The sequence below is a fragment of the Paramisgurnus dabryanus genome, chromosome 1 (genome assembly GCF_030506205.2).
Source record: "Paramisgurnus dabryanus chromosome 1, PD_genome_1.1, whole genome shotgun sequence".
Taxonomy (NCBI): Eukaryota; Metazoa; Chordata; class Actinopteri; order Cypriniformes; family Cobitidae; genus Paramisgurnus; species Paramisgurnus dabryanus.
Genome location: NC_133337.1, coordinates 34,037,873 through 34,055,712, shown reverse-complemented (window position 1 = coordinate 34,055,712; position 17,840 = coordinate 34,037,873). Strand labels below are relative to the sequence as shown.

The 17,840-nt window shown below is 40.2% G+C and overlaps 1 protein-coding gene across 11 annotated transcripts in view; it reads left to right on the top strand.

Annotated features, from left to right (window-relative positions):
• The window catches only part of sox5 (SRY-box transcription factor 5), a 291,386-nt gene that overhangs the window by 217,212 nt on the left and 56,334 nt on the right, over positions 1-17,840 (top strand). For all 11 annotated transcript variants that reach the window (XM_065268644.2, XM_065268643.2, XM_065268647.2 and 8 more), the window contains one exon: positions 145-370. In XM_065268644.2, the coding sequence (XP_065124716.1) occupies positions 145-370 (226 nt within the window). The remainder of the gene's footprint in view (positions 1-144; positions 371-17,840) is intronic.

Below are 17,840 nucleotides of genomic sequence, written 5' to 3'. Positions count from 1 at the left end.
ATCGTACAGATGGGTAGATGAAGATGAAAGTAAATAACCATGCCTCGGCACTCAGGAACAGGAAGAAATAATTAGTTCAAGCTTGTTTGTTGTGTTGTTTAACGCCGTTCACATCTTGTCTTTTTCCCTCTGTATGTCTAACAGGATCAGGATGGCAGTAAAGGCCTGGCCCTGAGCCCCTACCCCCAGCACAACTCATCTACCTCACCCAGTAAGCAGCAGCACGAAGAGGGGTCCGCGCGGCCAGGGAGCGAACCCAGCTCTGCTTCGGCTCTAGGCACCCCAGAGAGACGCAAAGGCAGCCTGGCCGACGTGGTGGACACGCTCAAACAGCGCAAGATGGAGGAACTGATCAAAAATGAGCCGGAGGGTAAGTAATAAAAGAGTATTAATTAGGGTTAAGTTCTGGGAATATTGGAAACTTTCAGTGGGAATTACACAGGAATAAATGGGAATTTTGAAGATGATATCGTTTGTATAATTACCCGAAATTTACAAAAAATTTCTTTTAAATCCCAATATTTCCAAAATTTCCAAGCTTTGCAACCCTAGTATTAATTATATCAACATAGTGTCCAGGACAAAACTTACAGGCTACACCATAGAGGATCTAGAGGGTCACATTATATGCATATATGTGTTATTGTGTGTAATTATGATGTTGCTGCATTGTCATGCATTTGATTCAAAGGTGAATGACTTCAAAACCCATCTGTCATGCAAGCTCATTGTATTTCTCTCGTTCTATCTACCCATCATTCCTGACTTACAAATACTGCTTAATGAGAGCTGTTGATAAAGTCAGGCCTTTGTTAGAGCAGGCAGGGATCAGCTGTTTGGAGCCATTGTGTGCCACACTTTGCATATTCATTTCAGACTGATTACTGAGAGAGCAGCTCTCAACTCCTTCTATATGGTCTCTCTCTCTCTCTGTGTCTCTCTCTCTTTCTCTCTCTCTCTCACTTTGTCTTACATCACGCCACTCTGTAATTAGAGGCCAGTTCTTCATGAATAATCAGAACCTCCCTATGTGAATTAGCCAATGTGTATTGAAATATGGATATAACGATGGATGGGATGGATGGGATGGACGGACGGACGGACGGACGGACGGACGGACGGACGGACGGACGGACAGACAGACAGACAGACAGACAGACAGACAGACAGACAGACAGACAGACAGACAGATAGATAGATAGATAGATAGATAGATAGATAGATAGATAGATAGATAGATAGATGACACATACTGTATAGGAGGACTTAATGCGCAGACACTTTATAAAACTCTTTGGAAACAAAGGAAAGAAAGAAACGTAAAGAGAAAGATGGAGTCCATTAGCGGGAGAAACTACAGTAACGCATTATCTCTGTACTTTCTGTTCAATGTTGAAATGCGCAGACAAAAGAAGCCCCCGGTCCCTCAAGAAGCACGGCCACAGAGAAAGGGAAACAGAAAAGAGAAAGAGAAACGAAGATGAAGAAAGAGAGGGAGGAGGGCAGTGCATTGAGCCTGGGCTCTCATAGCCTGATAAAAATCCCTTTTCAACTCGCCTGTCCATTGTTTGCTTGTGTACCTCACAAAGACCATTAGCTACAAACAGCAGGTTATGATGAAAAATTAATGAATGCTTTAATCATTATGAAAGGGCCGTATTATTACCGTTCCCTTTCTTTCTATTTCACACGCTGCTTCAGGCCGGATCAATCAAACACCATCACACACACACACACATATACGGCGAAAGCTGCTTAAATACTACGTACAGCCGTAACACTGGTTTGTGGGGGGAATGTAGTAAGGGAAGGAAATGGGTCAGGAAACAGTAAGAGAAGAGAGAGAGAGAGTGAGAAAGTAACATATGTGTCTTCGTTTGAAATCAGGAGTGTGTTAGTCAGCGTGTTAGCCAGCTTTTTTGCTCACCTGTTCGCCTTTCGCTGCTCCACTTCCCCTCAGATAAACAGCCAGAGCTGAGTCGTTTATTACACGGAAATGTAATACCAACCAGACTTATACTGGGTCATCAAGTGCACGTGCGAATTGACCAAGAGCACAGCGTTTGGCCTTTACTAAACGTCTGTCCGAGCCAGTCTTTTATCTACTCAGTAGGGATAAACAGTATGAGTTGATCTTTTTACTTGTTGTTACTTGTTACATTCTCACCTTATTTCCTCATATGTGGGTTATCAATATGGGTTATCTTTAAGATCAAATGATATGGGTTTTTGCTTGGCTGTCACCGATAGTTTTTGTGACCGGCTGTCACTGTTGGACATCACTGAAAGTATATTATACAAATTTTTCTCAGGGGAGAAAGTAGAAAAGTCAGTCCTTCCAGAAAAACGCCGAGTTTTTTTTGTGATTGTTGCGGGCAGAAATCCTTGATCTTGCGACACTAAAAAATGCGATGGAATATGCAGAATATTTATGCAATTTTATGCAATGAAATTCGCCAAAATTGCGTGAACTTGCAAAAACAGTTTGCAGCTTTTCATTGATGTTCATGTTGCGTAATTACGTCACTTCCTAACATTCCCATGACAACAGGGGACATGGCTGCGCATGTGTGAATTAAATGCAACATTTTCTACTAAGATATATATTACTTTTTGCTTCGAAAATGCAGGGATTATGAAATCATGCAAGCCCTGTCTATTTTGCAAGCAGAAATCTGCAATTTATGTGGCGTATTTAAAAAATGCGGCCCCTGCATAGATATGCGGACTTTGGATGATTATGCATTGAATCATGCGATCACATAATCACGTTTTTTTTTTGAAGGGACTGAAAACACTTTGTTGTAAATTGCAGTATTCTATTAGATACATTAGTTGAGTTATACATTTTCTGTCAAAGTGGTTTTATCTATTAGACAAGCTACAACAATTTTGCATTGTTTTTTTTTCTAGAGATGCACCGATTATGCATCTCACCGAAACGGATAACCGATTGCTAAGGGCCAGATTTAAATTTATGGGAGGAGATTATTTAAATGATTCACGCAATGCAATTTACTATTGTTTGCGTGTGATATTATCGGTATTTGCACCATTATTTAACGCCGAAAAAGCATGTCTTAAACCATTTTGTGCTTGAATGGCTGCAATAGAGGAGTCATCGCAGACAGTGCATGGTACAAGGAAAATGATTTTTTCCACATGTAACAGTTTTTTTTAAATGCCAGAGGAACATATTATTCAAAAATATAGTTTGCCAAGCCATGTTATTTTTTATTTGCTGGGGGAAATAAAAGGAGTCCGAACTTCTGTAAACCTTTATTTTTTGTACTCCGGTCCTTTCAGTGTACTATGGCTTTGTTAGCTGGGATTTCACACCCCACATTTTCAGCTGCGATGTCCATGGTGCTGAACTCAAGTGCATCAGGTGTAAGTAGATCACCCGCACCTGAGGAGCATCAGCTTTGCTTATTTGTGACCCTGAACTAATTTGCGCTGCTTTTAGTACATAGCATTGGTCTTTATGGAAATCAGTTGTTGCTTCTGTGTTATTTAATTTGCACATTTTTGTAATTAACCCGTAGATATTACCACTCCCATCTGCGTCTTTTTTTTAGTAAATCTGCCGATACAAATAGTTTGGTGGTTACACATTTTATACTTTCTCTTTAAATGAATTATAATGACACAAGTTTGCAAACTTTCTCTATTTCAACAACTTGTTTTAAAGTAACAGGTCTTTGTTATAAATGCAGGAATAATCATCCAATTACTAATTCTGTCAGTACAATTTAGATTTAGATAGACAACATGACCATTTTGTCTTATCTTCTGTGCATTTCAGAAAATAACAGCACAAAGTTTTTTGCTATGGCGGGTGGTAGCGTGCTGGAGTGCTTGCGTGTGATATTAGCTTTAGTAATGGAAAGAGGGCAGGAAGGCTGTCAGGGGTTTAGTATGAGCAAAGATCCTGACTCAAACACACACAGCAGTTCCTGTCTCATCCACACTCTTAAACACGGACCGCAATCAGACGACCACACCACAAACCAACATATCAGAGGTGCTTTCTTCTTTATGGGTACTGTGGTCCTCCTCCTACCCCCTGCTCTCAATGGAGAAGATTTACTTCTCGCTGGTGCTTGGCAGTCTGTGTTATGTGGGGCACAGATGTTCAGGGTCTCCCGAGTGTCCACGCGTGCGTGCGCGCGCGAGTGGATGTGTGCATGCTTGTGTTTGTCAGCCTTGGCGCTGGGCTGAGCTTGATTCATGGTCAGGGCCAAGCTTTAGTTCCCTCAGCACTAAACCTCACATACACACACACTGCACTCAAGCTGAGCATACGTCACACAGGCCTTTACAGACAATGGTCTTATTCACCTTCCTCTGCCTTGCTTTGAGCCTCCCACCCTGTGTGCTTTTACACACACAATAATGAATCAGGTTCAGTAAATACCTTTAAAACAGATCGCTCCTCATCTATAGCACATTTAGGGTCTGAAATGCTTGTTTTGTCACTTTTGTGGTGAGTGAAATTTAGTGGGCCTTTATTGTTCCTCAAAGCCACGAAAAGTGTGTTTTGCATTATTTTTTAATAAAAATAATGTAAACACACCCTCATGTTTTCCTCACCTGAAGTCAGGTATGGACATTGGGTGGCTCTTGTAAATTAAAAGCGTCGTCTTGTTTACAACTTCTGGCCCCCTCGCACCGGATGGCCATGGAGTGAGCCGAGATTGATGGTTCAATTTGGAGCTGACTAATTGAGTCCTCCTCTTTGGTCCTCGCCCTGTGGGATGCTCCGGCTTCAAAGCCTGTCCCGGGGTCAGCTCCTGCCTGGACGCCTCTATTATTTTATACCGCCTCCGCTGGTCTGGGGTCAATCCGGAGGTGGCTTTTAATGCACGGTGTGTTGTAAGTGCAACTGCGCTGTTTTATAGCTTAACACTGAACTGTAGGGCGAGTCGAATAGCGTTTGAAGATCTAAAGCCACGGCAGCGGAGGACTCTGTAGCGCTCGCACAGAGTATACATCTTTTGTGAGACGTGTATGGGGTGGGGGGTGGCTGTGTGTTGAGAAGCACTGGGGCATTTTATAAGACAGCACTTAGGCCCTGTCATTGTTGGCAGAGAGAATAGGAAGGGCGGATACACCGAGAAGAAGGGATGAGTGAAAGGATTCGAAGGAGTTCAGCGCTGGTTTTCAGTCTATCTCTCCCCAGGGTCTGTTAATCCGCTATACGACTGCCACTTCAGACTGCTTTCACACACATACTGACACCCGAAACGCACATACATGCTTGAACACCCACATAAATGGAGTCATGCACAGATCGAATGGAAACGGCTATAACTGCCCAACTTAATATTGTAGACATCATAACTACAGTAACTCCAGTCAGGGTTCCCACGCTTATGTTTTCCAGTTTTGGAAAAGTGAGGAAAATCAAAGTTTGTAGTCATGGATATTTCTATACTCCATTTAAAATGATTTATTTTATTGGCTGAAATATCTATGAAATCTATTTTTTTTAATCTTTGAATATTAATTGGTCAGACGTTGTACAATTCACATAGAATGCTTTTTTGCGTTCCTTCTGTATGGTTTTTACAGACATCATCAGTCATTGCATCGAGCTATCTTTCGTTTTCAGTGACTCGCAGTTAAAAGTAATTAAACTGAAAAACACATCTTTTATTGACTTGATGGACTGTGTGTGAATGGCCTTACAGATTTTATTCAGGTACTTACATATACAGACATACTGAGGCATACAGTTGCAAGCAAAAGGGGACGCTGTGAACGCTGAGATCATCTGGGAGCTGAGAGAGATGGCGTGGGAGAGAAAACAACTTACATATGCAATTTCCACCATTTGGTTGTAATTAGTTAGATGTATAAATTAACATTAGGAGCAAGGTTTTCACAGGAGTTGCATGTCATTATTTTCCACTTAAAAAGGAAAAAGAGCATGGTGACAAAAAAAAAGAAAATAAAAGCACAATGTACATGTATGGATCTGCAAAGGGATTTTGTTGTAAGAATCCTAATTTAAAGAAATAGGTGACTAGTCTGTGAAAACACAGCTAAAGTCATTTTTTTGTGATTGTGAGTAAGATGATATCGATTTAAAATAAGCAAGTAAAACTAAACTTTAATGCTCCTTATTTCATAATGACTTTGATACCTGGATTTCACAGGCAAGGTGACATATTGTACTTTTTAAAAACACTACAAATCTAGGATAATAACTTTCTCATTATTTTCAATCATTTTAGTTGCTAAGTGTGTGTTTTTTATTAATTTTCTGATTTTCTCAAACTTGAAACCCACTGTGGGAAATAAAATCACATGAGATGAGATCTCCTCGTATTTGTTGCTCATATACAGAAGTAAACAGAAGAGTCTAATATGTAAGATTATATATCTCTCCTCTATAGCTACCTAAGACAGTGGTTCTCAAATTGGGGGCCAGGGGCCTCGAGAATTCAGGGCCCCCCAGCTTTCTGACATTTTATAAAATACATTAATGTATCATAAATTCTGTGTAAAAAAAAACAACAACAAGGCTATTAACTAACATCACTACATTGTATCAATTGATAAATTTTAGATTGTTTTATGACATGAATATTCTTTGGGAGGGGCCCAAAAAGAGATACATAATTTTAAGTGATGGAAACTTTCGATTAAAAATCCCTTCATTTGCAAAGAAGTTTTTATTCTCGCTTGAGGTAGTTTTTGATTTTGCGAAAAAGAGTAAATGCAAATAATGGGAGATGGAAACCCATTTGCCAAACTAATTCTGAGGTAGTGAACATTAAACGCACGGGACTGACCGTCTAACTGTTTTCACTGTCGGGTGATTCTCACGAAATCCAGATTTAGAAGGTGTGTAGCATGATAATTTGAAGCCAATCAAATATAAGATTAAGGTCTGAACTTAATTTAACCATTATTTTTAGAGGATTTAAAAAATATTTTCTATAGAATTATATTTTTTTTACATTATCATAAATTATCATTACCGCAACATGATATTACATTAAATATATGCATTTACAAACTCATGTTTCGGAAATGAGAACTAAAAAGTTGTCTAGGTACTATAACAAACAAAATTTTTATTTTTATCTGGAGAGAAAAAATAAGAACTTTCACAGTCAATTATGTCCCTTTCTACCATTTTTTTTTTTTTTTTTTAAATGTTAGTTCCTTTAGGGCTTAAACAATGATTGAAAATTGTTGCGGAGGATGAGAAAATTGGTCTTGCACTCATTTAAATTCCTTATTATTGTCTCTACAATGATCACCAAATACCACATGTTTCTTTAATGTAAATGTTTAAAGTATAAAAAGCTTTTTATTTTTTAGATTTTTTTAATTATAAATATTTCCATGTCAAAGAACCCAAATACTACATGAAGAGATGTTGCAATGCCCTTGCTGCTAGTGCCTGCATCAAAAATGCTGCATTCCTTCTTCTGTGCACATCATTCAGTTTAGCAATTAAAGCTACACTGCTAATAATGAATAACTTGCCCCATCGTGACTACATGCCGTCCTGTCTCCATTTTTCAAGCGTGCCTTGTTTTGTTTACTGTTGGTTACTAGCTTACCAATACCATCGTAATTTACTCAAACAACTTGATGGAAACGCACCTAATTCACATTTGTTTGTTTTTATATTTTTGTGAATTTTTAAAAGATTCGCTTGGATGGAATCACTTCCAGCAATGTTTCAAACAGCGCTCAGTTTTGCCCAGATAACAAAAGTCAGAGATATCAATATGAACCAATAATAATTCAGTACCTTACTGTATGGCAACAGTCATTTGTGACCATTTTTAAATGTTCTAAAGAGTTTTATCAGTGACATTTGAGAAAATTGACATTTGAGTAAAACAAATAGTCTTCAGTGGTCTGAAAGAGCAACCTTTGAACAATAAAATGGTCAGTTGGGAAGTTCGTTGAAAAATGATGAAATCCAGCCTGAAAGACAAACAGACTCCTTTCAAACAAAGTTTTGTGTCTAATGTTTACCGAATATGACACAACGAAACACCAGCCATTATCACGCTAGAGATTTTTCTCGATAGCTTCGTCAGTCAGGAAAAGCACAAGATGCCTCCTTTTTCCGAGTAGACGATTGCGTGATTTTTTCATCTATGCTTCAATCCAAGTCTTTGAGGTTGGCAAAACAGCTGAAGACATGAGAGTTAACGGGCCCTATTGTGAGCGTGCCATTGTTCCAGCGTATGAAAAGCACATTCAAGTCAGTTGTATTGAATTGTTTGTGTCTGTCTTTCAGTTTGTATTCTTCTGCTGTCTTGCGCAAGACAATCAATAAGGATGAGACTTCTCGCTGGATGGGTGATATTAGAGTTGAATGCCGCTTACTGGATGGGAAAAGCTCGCTCACACATTTCAAGCCTTTGCCATAACAGCACTGTGGTCTTTTTAACTCTAAATGTGGGCTACGGATTAGACACTCGGAGATGGACTTCTTTGTGCGTTACTTGTGTGTATGTGTGTGTGCATCATTGTGTGTCTGAAGTTTTGTTATTGACCTCCTGGTGTGGTATTAAGGAAGGCACAAAAGCTGGAGGTTCATGAATTAGGCTGTGGCTCCATAGCAGGGCCATTATAAAGCTGACTGTTCCATGGCCACACCATTGTGGCTCAAGATTTGGACAGTTGCACACAGCCGTCATTGACGTGCATGAATTGGAAATGCGTCTGAACCGTGATGGCTGAATACGGCTCTGAACATGAGGAATCCATATATTAGCAGTTCGCTGGATTTAATGATGTGCCTGTGAATTGCATAATATGAATATTCCTTACGGATTTAGACGTGTAGAAAATGTGGCAGGGCGGTTTCGTCAAACATCTTGAACCTCTGCGAACGCATGCACATTCAATACAGAGACACTCCCCATCCCAAAAAATAATAAAATAATCTGTTCACGTAAATAAAGTAAGTTCATCGTCATTTGTTTAGTTGTTAAATGCATAAAGCTCTCAGACATTGAGCAGTTGCGTGATTCTTATGCTAATTTGTCTAGCACACCCATATCTATTAACATGCTAATTTTATTTTGTGTGTGTTGGCATTTTTGAAGCTAATGCTAAATAATGGAATACAATATCCTATGAATATTCATTGTGCCTTTTAAAAACTGAACAAGCTCTATAAAATATCACTCTCTCTCGTCTCTTTGATCAGGTTTTAGCGGATGGAGAGCTTTCCAGAGTTTCCTGCGCTACGGTAGAGACTTCATTGTTTTTCTTTTTTAACACAGTATAGTTACTGTCAAACTACAATATGTGATTTTTGCAGTCTAGCGCATGCATTACAAGCACTGCGTGTGGGATCACCAAAGAGAATCAAGGCCAGAGGAAATATAGCTATAACAGGCAAACGTGTTTGGTTTAGCCACACGACTGTGGCGTGCTGTTGCATTGTGGGTAATTGAGGGTCAGTGGGTTGTTGGCTGGTTTGATGTGGCGTTAGAGGCCTTTCTCGTGGCTCACAGCACGTCACAAATCTTTTCCTCATATCCACTAAATTCCCATCTAAATGCCAAATCCTTTCAGACCTACACACACAAACGCAGATACACAGACAAACTCAGTTGAGTTTCATTAGGGTTAAAAAGGGATATGTAAAGTAAATTACATAGCAGATTTAAGTGTATTTGCTTGGGTTGGAGCAGATCAGAGCAAACTGTGGATGTACCCAGGCCTAATGTACACACAATTCTTAGCATCACGTTAGCAAAATGGCAAGCCTATAAATGTGGGTTGACGTCCAGATGTGACATTGGGTTGATGTCAAAACCCAACTTCAGCATGACGACAAGCTGTAACGCTGGGTTGACGACAAGCTGTAACGCTGGGTTGACGACAAGCTGTAACGTCCGGTTGACGTCAAATCCAGATGATATCCAGATCTAAGGTCTCGTTTACGTCAAAACCCAACAACGGTCTGATGTCAAATTGTAATGTCCTGATGACGTCAAAACCCAACCTCGACCTAAAGTCAAGCTGTAACATCAGGTTGATGTCAAAACCCAATGTCGGCCTGACGTCAAGCTCTAATGTTGAGTTGACGTCAAAACCCAATGTTGTCCCAACGTCCAGATAAAACCCAACATCGACCTGATGTCAAGCTGTAACATCGGGTTGACTTCAAAACCCAGCTTCTCCCTAACATCAAGCTGTAACGTCGAGATGACGTCAAAACCCAACATCGACCTGATGTCAAGCTGTAACATCGGGTTGACGTCAAAACCAAACGTTGGCGTGATATCAAGCTCTAATGTAGAGATGACGTAAAAACTCAACGTCAGCCTATCGTTAAGCTGTAAGGTTGAGATGACGTCAAAACCCAATGTTGTCCCAATGTCAAAACCCAGTGTTGTCCCAACGACCTGATAAAACCCAACATCGACCTGAAATCAAGCTGTAACATCAGGTTGACGTCAAAACCCAACGTCGGCCTGACGTCAAGCTGTAACGTAAAGATGACATAAAAACCCGACATCACCCTGACGTCAAGCTCTAACGTTGAGTTGACGTCAAAACCCAATGTTGTCCCAACGTCCGGATAAAACCCAACATCGACCTGATGTCAAGCTGTAACGTTGGGTTGACGACAAGCTGTAAAGTCCGGTTGATGTCAAATCCAGATGATATCCAGATCTAAGGTCTCGTTTACGTCAAAACCAAACAACGGTCTGATGTCAAATTGTAATGTACTGATGACGTCAAAACCCAACCTTGACCTAAAGTCAAGCTGTAACATCAGGTTGATGTCAAAACCCAATGTCGGCCTGACGTCAAGCTCTAACGTTGAGTTGACGTCAAAACCCAATGTTGTCCCAACGTCCAGATAAAACCCAACATCAACCTGATGTCAAGCTGTAACACGGGGTTGACTTCAAAACCCAACTTGTCCCTAACGTCAAGCTGTAACGTCGAGATGACGTCAAAACCCAACATCGACCTGATGTCAAGCTGTAACATCGGGTTGATGCCAAAACCAAACGTTGGCGTGATATCAAGCTCTAACGTAGAGATGACGTCAAAACCCAATGTTGTCCCAATGTCAAAACCCAATGTTGTCCCAACGCCCTGATAAAACCCAACATCGACCTGAAATCAAGCTGTAACATCGGGTTGACGTCAAAACCCAACTTCGGCCTGACGTCAAGCTATAACGTAAAGATGACATAAAAACCCGACGTCACCCTGGCGTCAAGCTCTAACGTTGAGTTGACGTCAAAACCCAATGTTGTCCCAACGTCCAGATAAAACCCAACATCGACCTGATGTCAAGCTGTAACATCGGGTTGACGTCAAAACCAAACGTCGGCGTGATATCAAGCTCTAACGTAGAGATGACGTAAAAACTCAACGTCGGCCTATCGTTAAGCTGTAACGTTGAGATGATGTCAAAACCCAATGTTCTCCCAATGTCAAAACCCAATGTTGTCCCAACGTCCTGATAAAACCCAACATCGACCTGAAATCAAGCTGTAACATCGGGTTGACGTCAAAACCCAACGTCGCCCTAACGTCAAGCTGTAACATCGAAATGACATCAAAACCCAACATTAACCTGATGTCAAGCTGTAACATCGGGTTGACGTCAAAACCAAACGTCGGCGTGACTTCAAGCTGTAATGTAGCGATGATGTAAAAACTCAACGTTGGCCTAATGTCAAGCTGTAACATTGAGCTTATGTCAAAACCCAATGTTGTCCCAACGTCCGGATAAAACCCAACATTAACCTGATGTCAAGCTGTACCATCAGGTTGAAGTCAAAACCAAACATCGGCGTGACGTCAAGCTGTAACGTAGTGATGACGTAAAAACTCAACGTTGGCCTAACGTCAACCTGTAACGTTGAGATTACGTCAAAACCCAATGTTGTCCCAACGTCAAAACCCAATGTTGTCCCAACATCAAAACCCAATGTTGTCCCAACGTCCGGATAAAACCCAACATTGACCTGATGTCAAGCTGTAACATCTGGTTGATGTCAAAACCCAACGTCTCCCTAACGTCAAGCTGTAACATCGAAATGACATCAAAACCCAACATCGACCTGATGTCAAGCTGTAACATCAGGTTGACGTTAAAACCAAACGTTGGCCTGACATCAAGCTGTAACGAAGAGATTACGTCAAAACCCAATGTTGTCCCGACATCCGGATGTAACATTGGGTTGACATCAAAACCCAATGTCGGTCTAATGTGAAGCTGTAACGTCGAGTTGACTCAAAACCCAATGTCGCATTGTGTTTTAAAACATAACTTGTCCCTAGACTAAACATACATTCATGTTTTGGCACTGCATGCATGAACAATCTAAGTATGTGACTTAAATCTAAGGCTTGTGTACTGTAAATACAAAAAATGTCATAAATGACGCTCTACGCATACTTCATATACACACTCACTTCATTCAACCTCACCACTTCCTGCTTTTCGGCATACGGGATTGGAGAATGTTAGCGGACACAAGCTTGTCCGCACAACAATCTTGAATGAAACTCCGTCAGGGTCTTTGAACACGGGGGGAAGCTCAGAATTAACCCTGGCTGTCCTGCGGTCAGGCAGCTCGCTTTGAAACCAAGCAATCTGTCTCCACTGAGCAGCCCTAGGTCAGCACCCTTCGGCCTGCCAGAAAATAGACCCTTTATTCAAGCCAGATGTTTGAAAACAAGCAAGGCGTATCTAAATCTTTCCCTCATCTTTCTCTCTCTCACCACTGTATAATTTCGTTTTATTTTTTGACCCCTCCCTTCATCCTCCGGTCCCACAGCGCCGGAGCACCCAGCGCACTTGAGAGATCTCTAGCCTGGCTGCGCGCCCGAGCCTGATCCCCTGCCTGGATGGGGGACTGCTGGAAGTCTGAACAGGTGTTCTCCACTTTTTGATTTCAGTGCATTTGAATTAATCCTGTCAGCTCAGCTGTTAAAACAACTGTCACCCCCAGCTGCTAGTCATTTTGGGCTGGATCTGACACACTCCGCCAGTCTACGGAAGTCGCCGATGACATGCACACGCTCGCACCGTCTGTTCCCCAGCCCATTGTCATCGGCACAAAGCGATCTACGCATCACAAACACATCACAAAAGAGGCATCTGGGCGCATAGTCCAAAGTAAAATGAAATCAATGCTCAAATATTATTCATGATATTGGAAATGAAGAAATGTATCGATCCTCTAAATTCAGCAGTGTTTAGTTTACATCTATAAGTGATTTGTCCATGATGAGGTTTTTATCTAGCTGTGTAATAGGGCATGTGATGTACATCATTTGACCTTGATAATTTCACACAGTTCAATAAATCCGAACTGGGTCTCTCACTGTGCATAGACACATGCACGCATTTATCTAAATAAGGACACAACGTGGACTTGAGACTATCACAGACCCATGCATAGATAATTATTACATATATAAATCACTTTATTCATAGTTTTTGCCTTTTAACTCCTTACTGTAGGGAACTAACTTTATGTGCCGCCCTGTATTCTTCATTTTCCCCTGCAAATATCCTAATTTTGTCTGTTTGTAAAAAAAACTCCTCATCCTCACTTCTCTTCACCTCCTCTGTTTTAGAGCGTGTTGTTCCTGTCATTCATTTGGATCTCATTCAACCTCCTTTCATCCGGATTCACACGCCCGTCAGTTAGATACGGGTTACACATTCTGGCAAATCTTTCTCGCACGTTTAAATATCTGTTTACTTCTTTCAAATGCCAAGAGCACCAAAAAACACAGTGGGTTAATTACTGGTAGATGATAAATGGTTGATTCGAAGGAGCTTCAACTGCATAGTTTTGCCGTGTCTTATTTTATATATTAATTTAAAAAAAAAAAGGTTGAGGTGTGTGAAAAAATATACCATTCATTAGCTCAATTTGGCGCTCCAGCCAAAATGTGACAGCTTTCTGGGTTTTTAAAGGATGACGTGTCTTTCTGAGGTCCAGGCCCTCGTGGTAATATCCCGGTATGGCTGTTCTCACCTTTGCAGGGGAGAGAGATACAGTAGAGAGAAAGAGGAACACAAGTGAAGGCTCTTGCACAATACAATGTATGCTTTGTCATGTGTTTGGTATATTTGCTTACAGACTTGTGACGTTTCAGGGACTTTGGACCCCTTTGTGCACACAAATAGAAGGCTGTGGATTTATCCCCCACTTCGCTATTGTTTCCACACATCAGATAAAACTCCACACACATCTTTAGCACACTGACAATCTAGTATTTATAACATTATAGCTGTTTTTGATTTGTAGTCCCATCCTTTAAAAAATAACAAATCATATGAACACAACTTTTTGATTTACTTGAACTTTACAGATAGGGTTAAATAATTTCAATTTGTTTATAGACGGTTTCATTGGACGCACGTGATACACGTCTGGATCCGAACTTTACTTCCGGTTTCGTTTTTTTAATGGTCTGACTAAGCTGATCTCTTGAACAAATGCCTCATCGAAAATATCAAATGTTTTGGTTTCCTAGGTAATCTTTGTGTTGTTTTTTTGCTTGTTATATAAATAAACTACGTTTAAAGTACTTTGTGGTTATTTATTATTAGTGGAGTTTACCTGAAGTTACGAGCAGACCGCGACAGCCGCTTGTTTATGTTTTTACTGCTGAAACCGTCTATAAGGTATGTCAACTAAATATTAGCCAAAAACTCTGTAGGCATATTTATGCAGTGGCCGCATTTTTTAATATACACCGCACTTTCGCTGCATAAATTGCATATTTCTGCGCGCAAAATATTTTATAATCCCCGCATTTTTGTAGCAAAAATGTTCACACAAGCGCAGCCATGTCCCCTGTTGCCATGGGAACGTTATGAAGTGACGTATTTACGCGACATGAAGATCAATGAAAAGCTGCAAACAGTTTTTGCAAGTTTGCGCAATTTCATTGCATATGATTGCATAAATATCACGCATATTCATTGCATTTTTTAAGAAAACGTGTTGCAAGATCAAGGATTTTTTCCCGCAACACACTCATTGCATTTGAACTTCATCAAAGCCGATCAAAAAGTTATGTTGTACATTAAGTGTGTTTTCACACCTACTTCGTTTGAGCCCTCCAAACACTCTCGGAGCAGTGCAGTGTGTATATTAGCCCTTTCACACAGAGATTACGGAAAATACACGGAAAATGTGTCCGGAATTGGTTGATTTTTGGTAGATTACGGCATTGTTTCTGCGTCTTGTTCACAAAGAATGCTTTCCGTGTATGTTACGGGAGTGATCCCAGGTCATTTTACAGGACGCGTTTGCGTTTACACAGAAGCCTCTCTGCCAATTTTACGGAAATTTTTGTTTGGTACGAAAGTGCTGTGTGAGTGGGGTTTATGTGAAGAAGCCAAGTGATCTCAGACCCACTAAAAGGACACAAATGTAAACCGTACCCAGGCCACATCCGGACGTGGTCTGACTTTGGTTCGCTTTTGGGTTCTTTTGACTTCTTTTTGACATGTGAAAGCAATGACGTCCCGGCCTGCTTCGCGTGTTGTTTTGACATCAAAATCAACTACTGGACAGAAAGCCGGTGTCTGAGTTCTATGAAGTTGTGATGTAAACACCAAAAGGACTGAGGTCACTTTCGGCTAGTTCCTTTTCTGGTTCACTTTAAGTGAACTGGGTTTGGTTCTTTTAAAATGAACTATATGTGAAAACACCCTAAGTGTCATTCACACTTACATCATACAAACTTTGACGTGAATACTTGGTCAATATTAAAGATGTCAAGGTTCTATTTTCACAGAATGGACTTTACGTTATGTAGGATGATTTTATGTAGAAAAAAAACTAAATGACTTCAGCTGGGTTTTCAGAAAAATTACAATAGTAATAGTTTTTAATCATTTGTATTTTAACAGTGTTTAAAAGGATCTTTTTTTGGTGTATGCCTAATTACGTTTTGCCCCTTCCAACTGTGTGTGAGTGTTCAATATTTTTAGCTGGTTAACTATATTAGCGAACCTATAAAGCACTGCGTTCCAGTGCATTTATTATGTTAACGTTATTATAAGTACACCATATGGAGCAGCAGAAGAGTTTAAACAAACAATTTTAAGAATGGAGAAAAGAAATGGGTCACTGTTGTGCCGTCTCGTACCCCTGCAAATGACCAACCAATGGAAATGCAATATAGCTCATAGGAGCGTAGTTATTCCCATGACCAACCTTATCGAGAAATCTAAGCTTTAACTTGAAAGCATGTGGATTTATCGCCCCACCCCCTCGTTCCCTCTTCCTGTCCTGTGGATGAAGAGAAAGAAGGAACATAGTTGAGATGTGCTGGGGTCTGACTGGTTTGCCAGGCATAGGCTGCTTCTTAAGAGCTGTTAACAATCACTTAATGGCTCTCACATGGTTACCCGTATCTGGGAGCAATGGAGCCCACACAATACCAACCATTCTTACAGGGAGGGCATTTTAACCGCCCCGGGCACTCGGAGACAACAGCAATGACTAAATCATGCGTGTCTGTGTATGTGTGTGTGTGTGTGTGCGCGCGTGTGTGTGTGTGTGTGGTGATGTGTACGTTTTGGGAAAAACATGTCTCGCAAACATTTTTAGCTTTTGTGTCTTACAGTTCGAACCATTGTTCAGTGTCTTTTTACTTATTGATGTATCTGCATCGGCACTAAAAGAAATCATGTATTACACAAAATATGAGCTTGTAGTCTGAATTGTAATGTGTTGAGTTAAAGAGACATGTACAACAAAATTTAAATAAATAAAGATTGGCAAAACTTTGTAAGCTGAAAGTGACTTTGTAGGGCAGTTCTCATGTTATCGCTTTCCTACAACAATTCGCTTTACTGTTTTCCTCGCTTTTGTAAGTCGCTTTGGATAAAGCGTGCTAAATGCCCAAATGTAAATTTAGTTAAACCTAAAGCACTTTTTCTATGCAAAAATAATTAATTTAATTAAAAATTCATCACAACTATGGTCTCTGATTCGCAAAGAATGACTCTAATGTGCCATTTCGTAATAAATAATAATTGAAGGTTAAAGGAAAACACCACCACTTTTCAATATTTTACTATGTTCTTACCTCCACTGATGAATTAATACATACCTATCTTTTTTCAGTGCGTGCACTTTTAATCTTTGTACAGCGCTTTTTAAATGTGTTAGCATTTAGCCTAGCCCCATTCATTCCTATGGCTCCAAACAAAAGTTTTTATTTTGTGCCACTCGTGTAACTACTCATTTTTAAATAGGGAAAACATGGAAGTGTTTGGTGGCTTCAAAATTCATCCCTGTTTGGAGCCATAGGAATGAATGGGGCTAGGATAAATGCTAACACATTCACAAGGTGCTGTACAAAAATTAAAAGTGCACGCATTGAAAAAAGATAGGTATGTATTAGTTTGTCTAAGTTGAGGTAAAAACATAGTAAAATATTGAAAAACTGTGGTGTTTTCCTTTAAATGCAAAATTGCTTGGTTTGACTTAAAGGTACAGTTTGGATTTTTTAGCTGCATCTAGTGGTGAGATTACGAATTGCAACCAACCCCAATTTCGAAATGCAATGATAAGCTACGATAAGCTGCCATAGGAAAAACATGTTGTCGTTTGAGAAAACACAGGGACAGTTTGTCCATTAAGGGCTACTGTAGAAACATGACGGCGACTTCCATGTAAAGAGACCCATGGTTTATGTAGATAAAAACGCCTCATTCTAATGTAATAAAAACCAATAGATTTAATTACGTAAGGTGTTTATAAACCACAGATAATATAGTTATGTATTTTATATAGCATTTCTGTCCTTTCGTAAAGTTACACATTGCACCTTTAACTGCATTC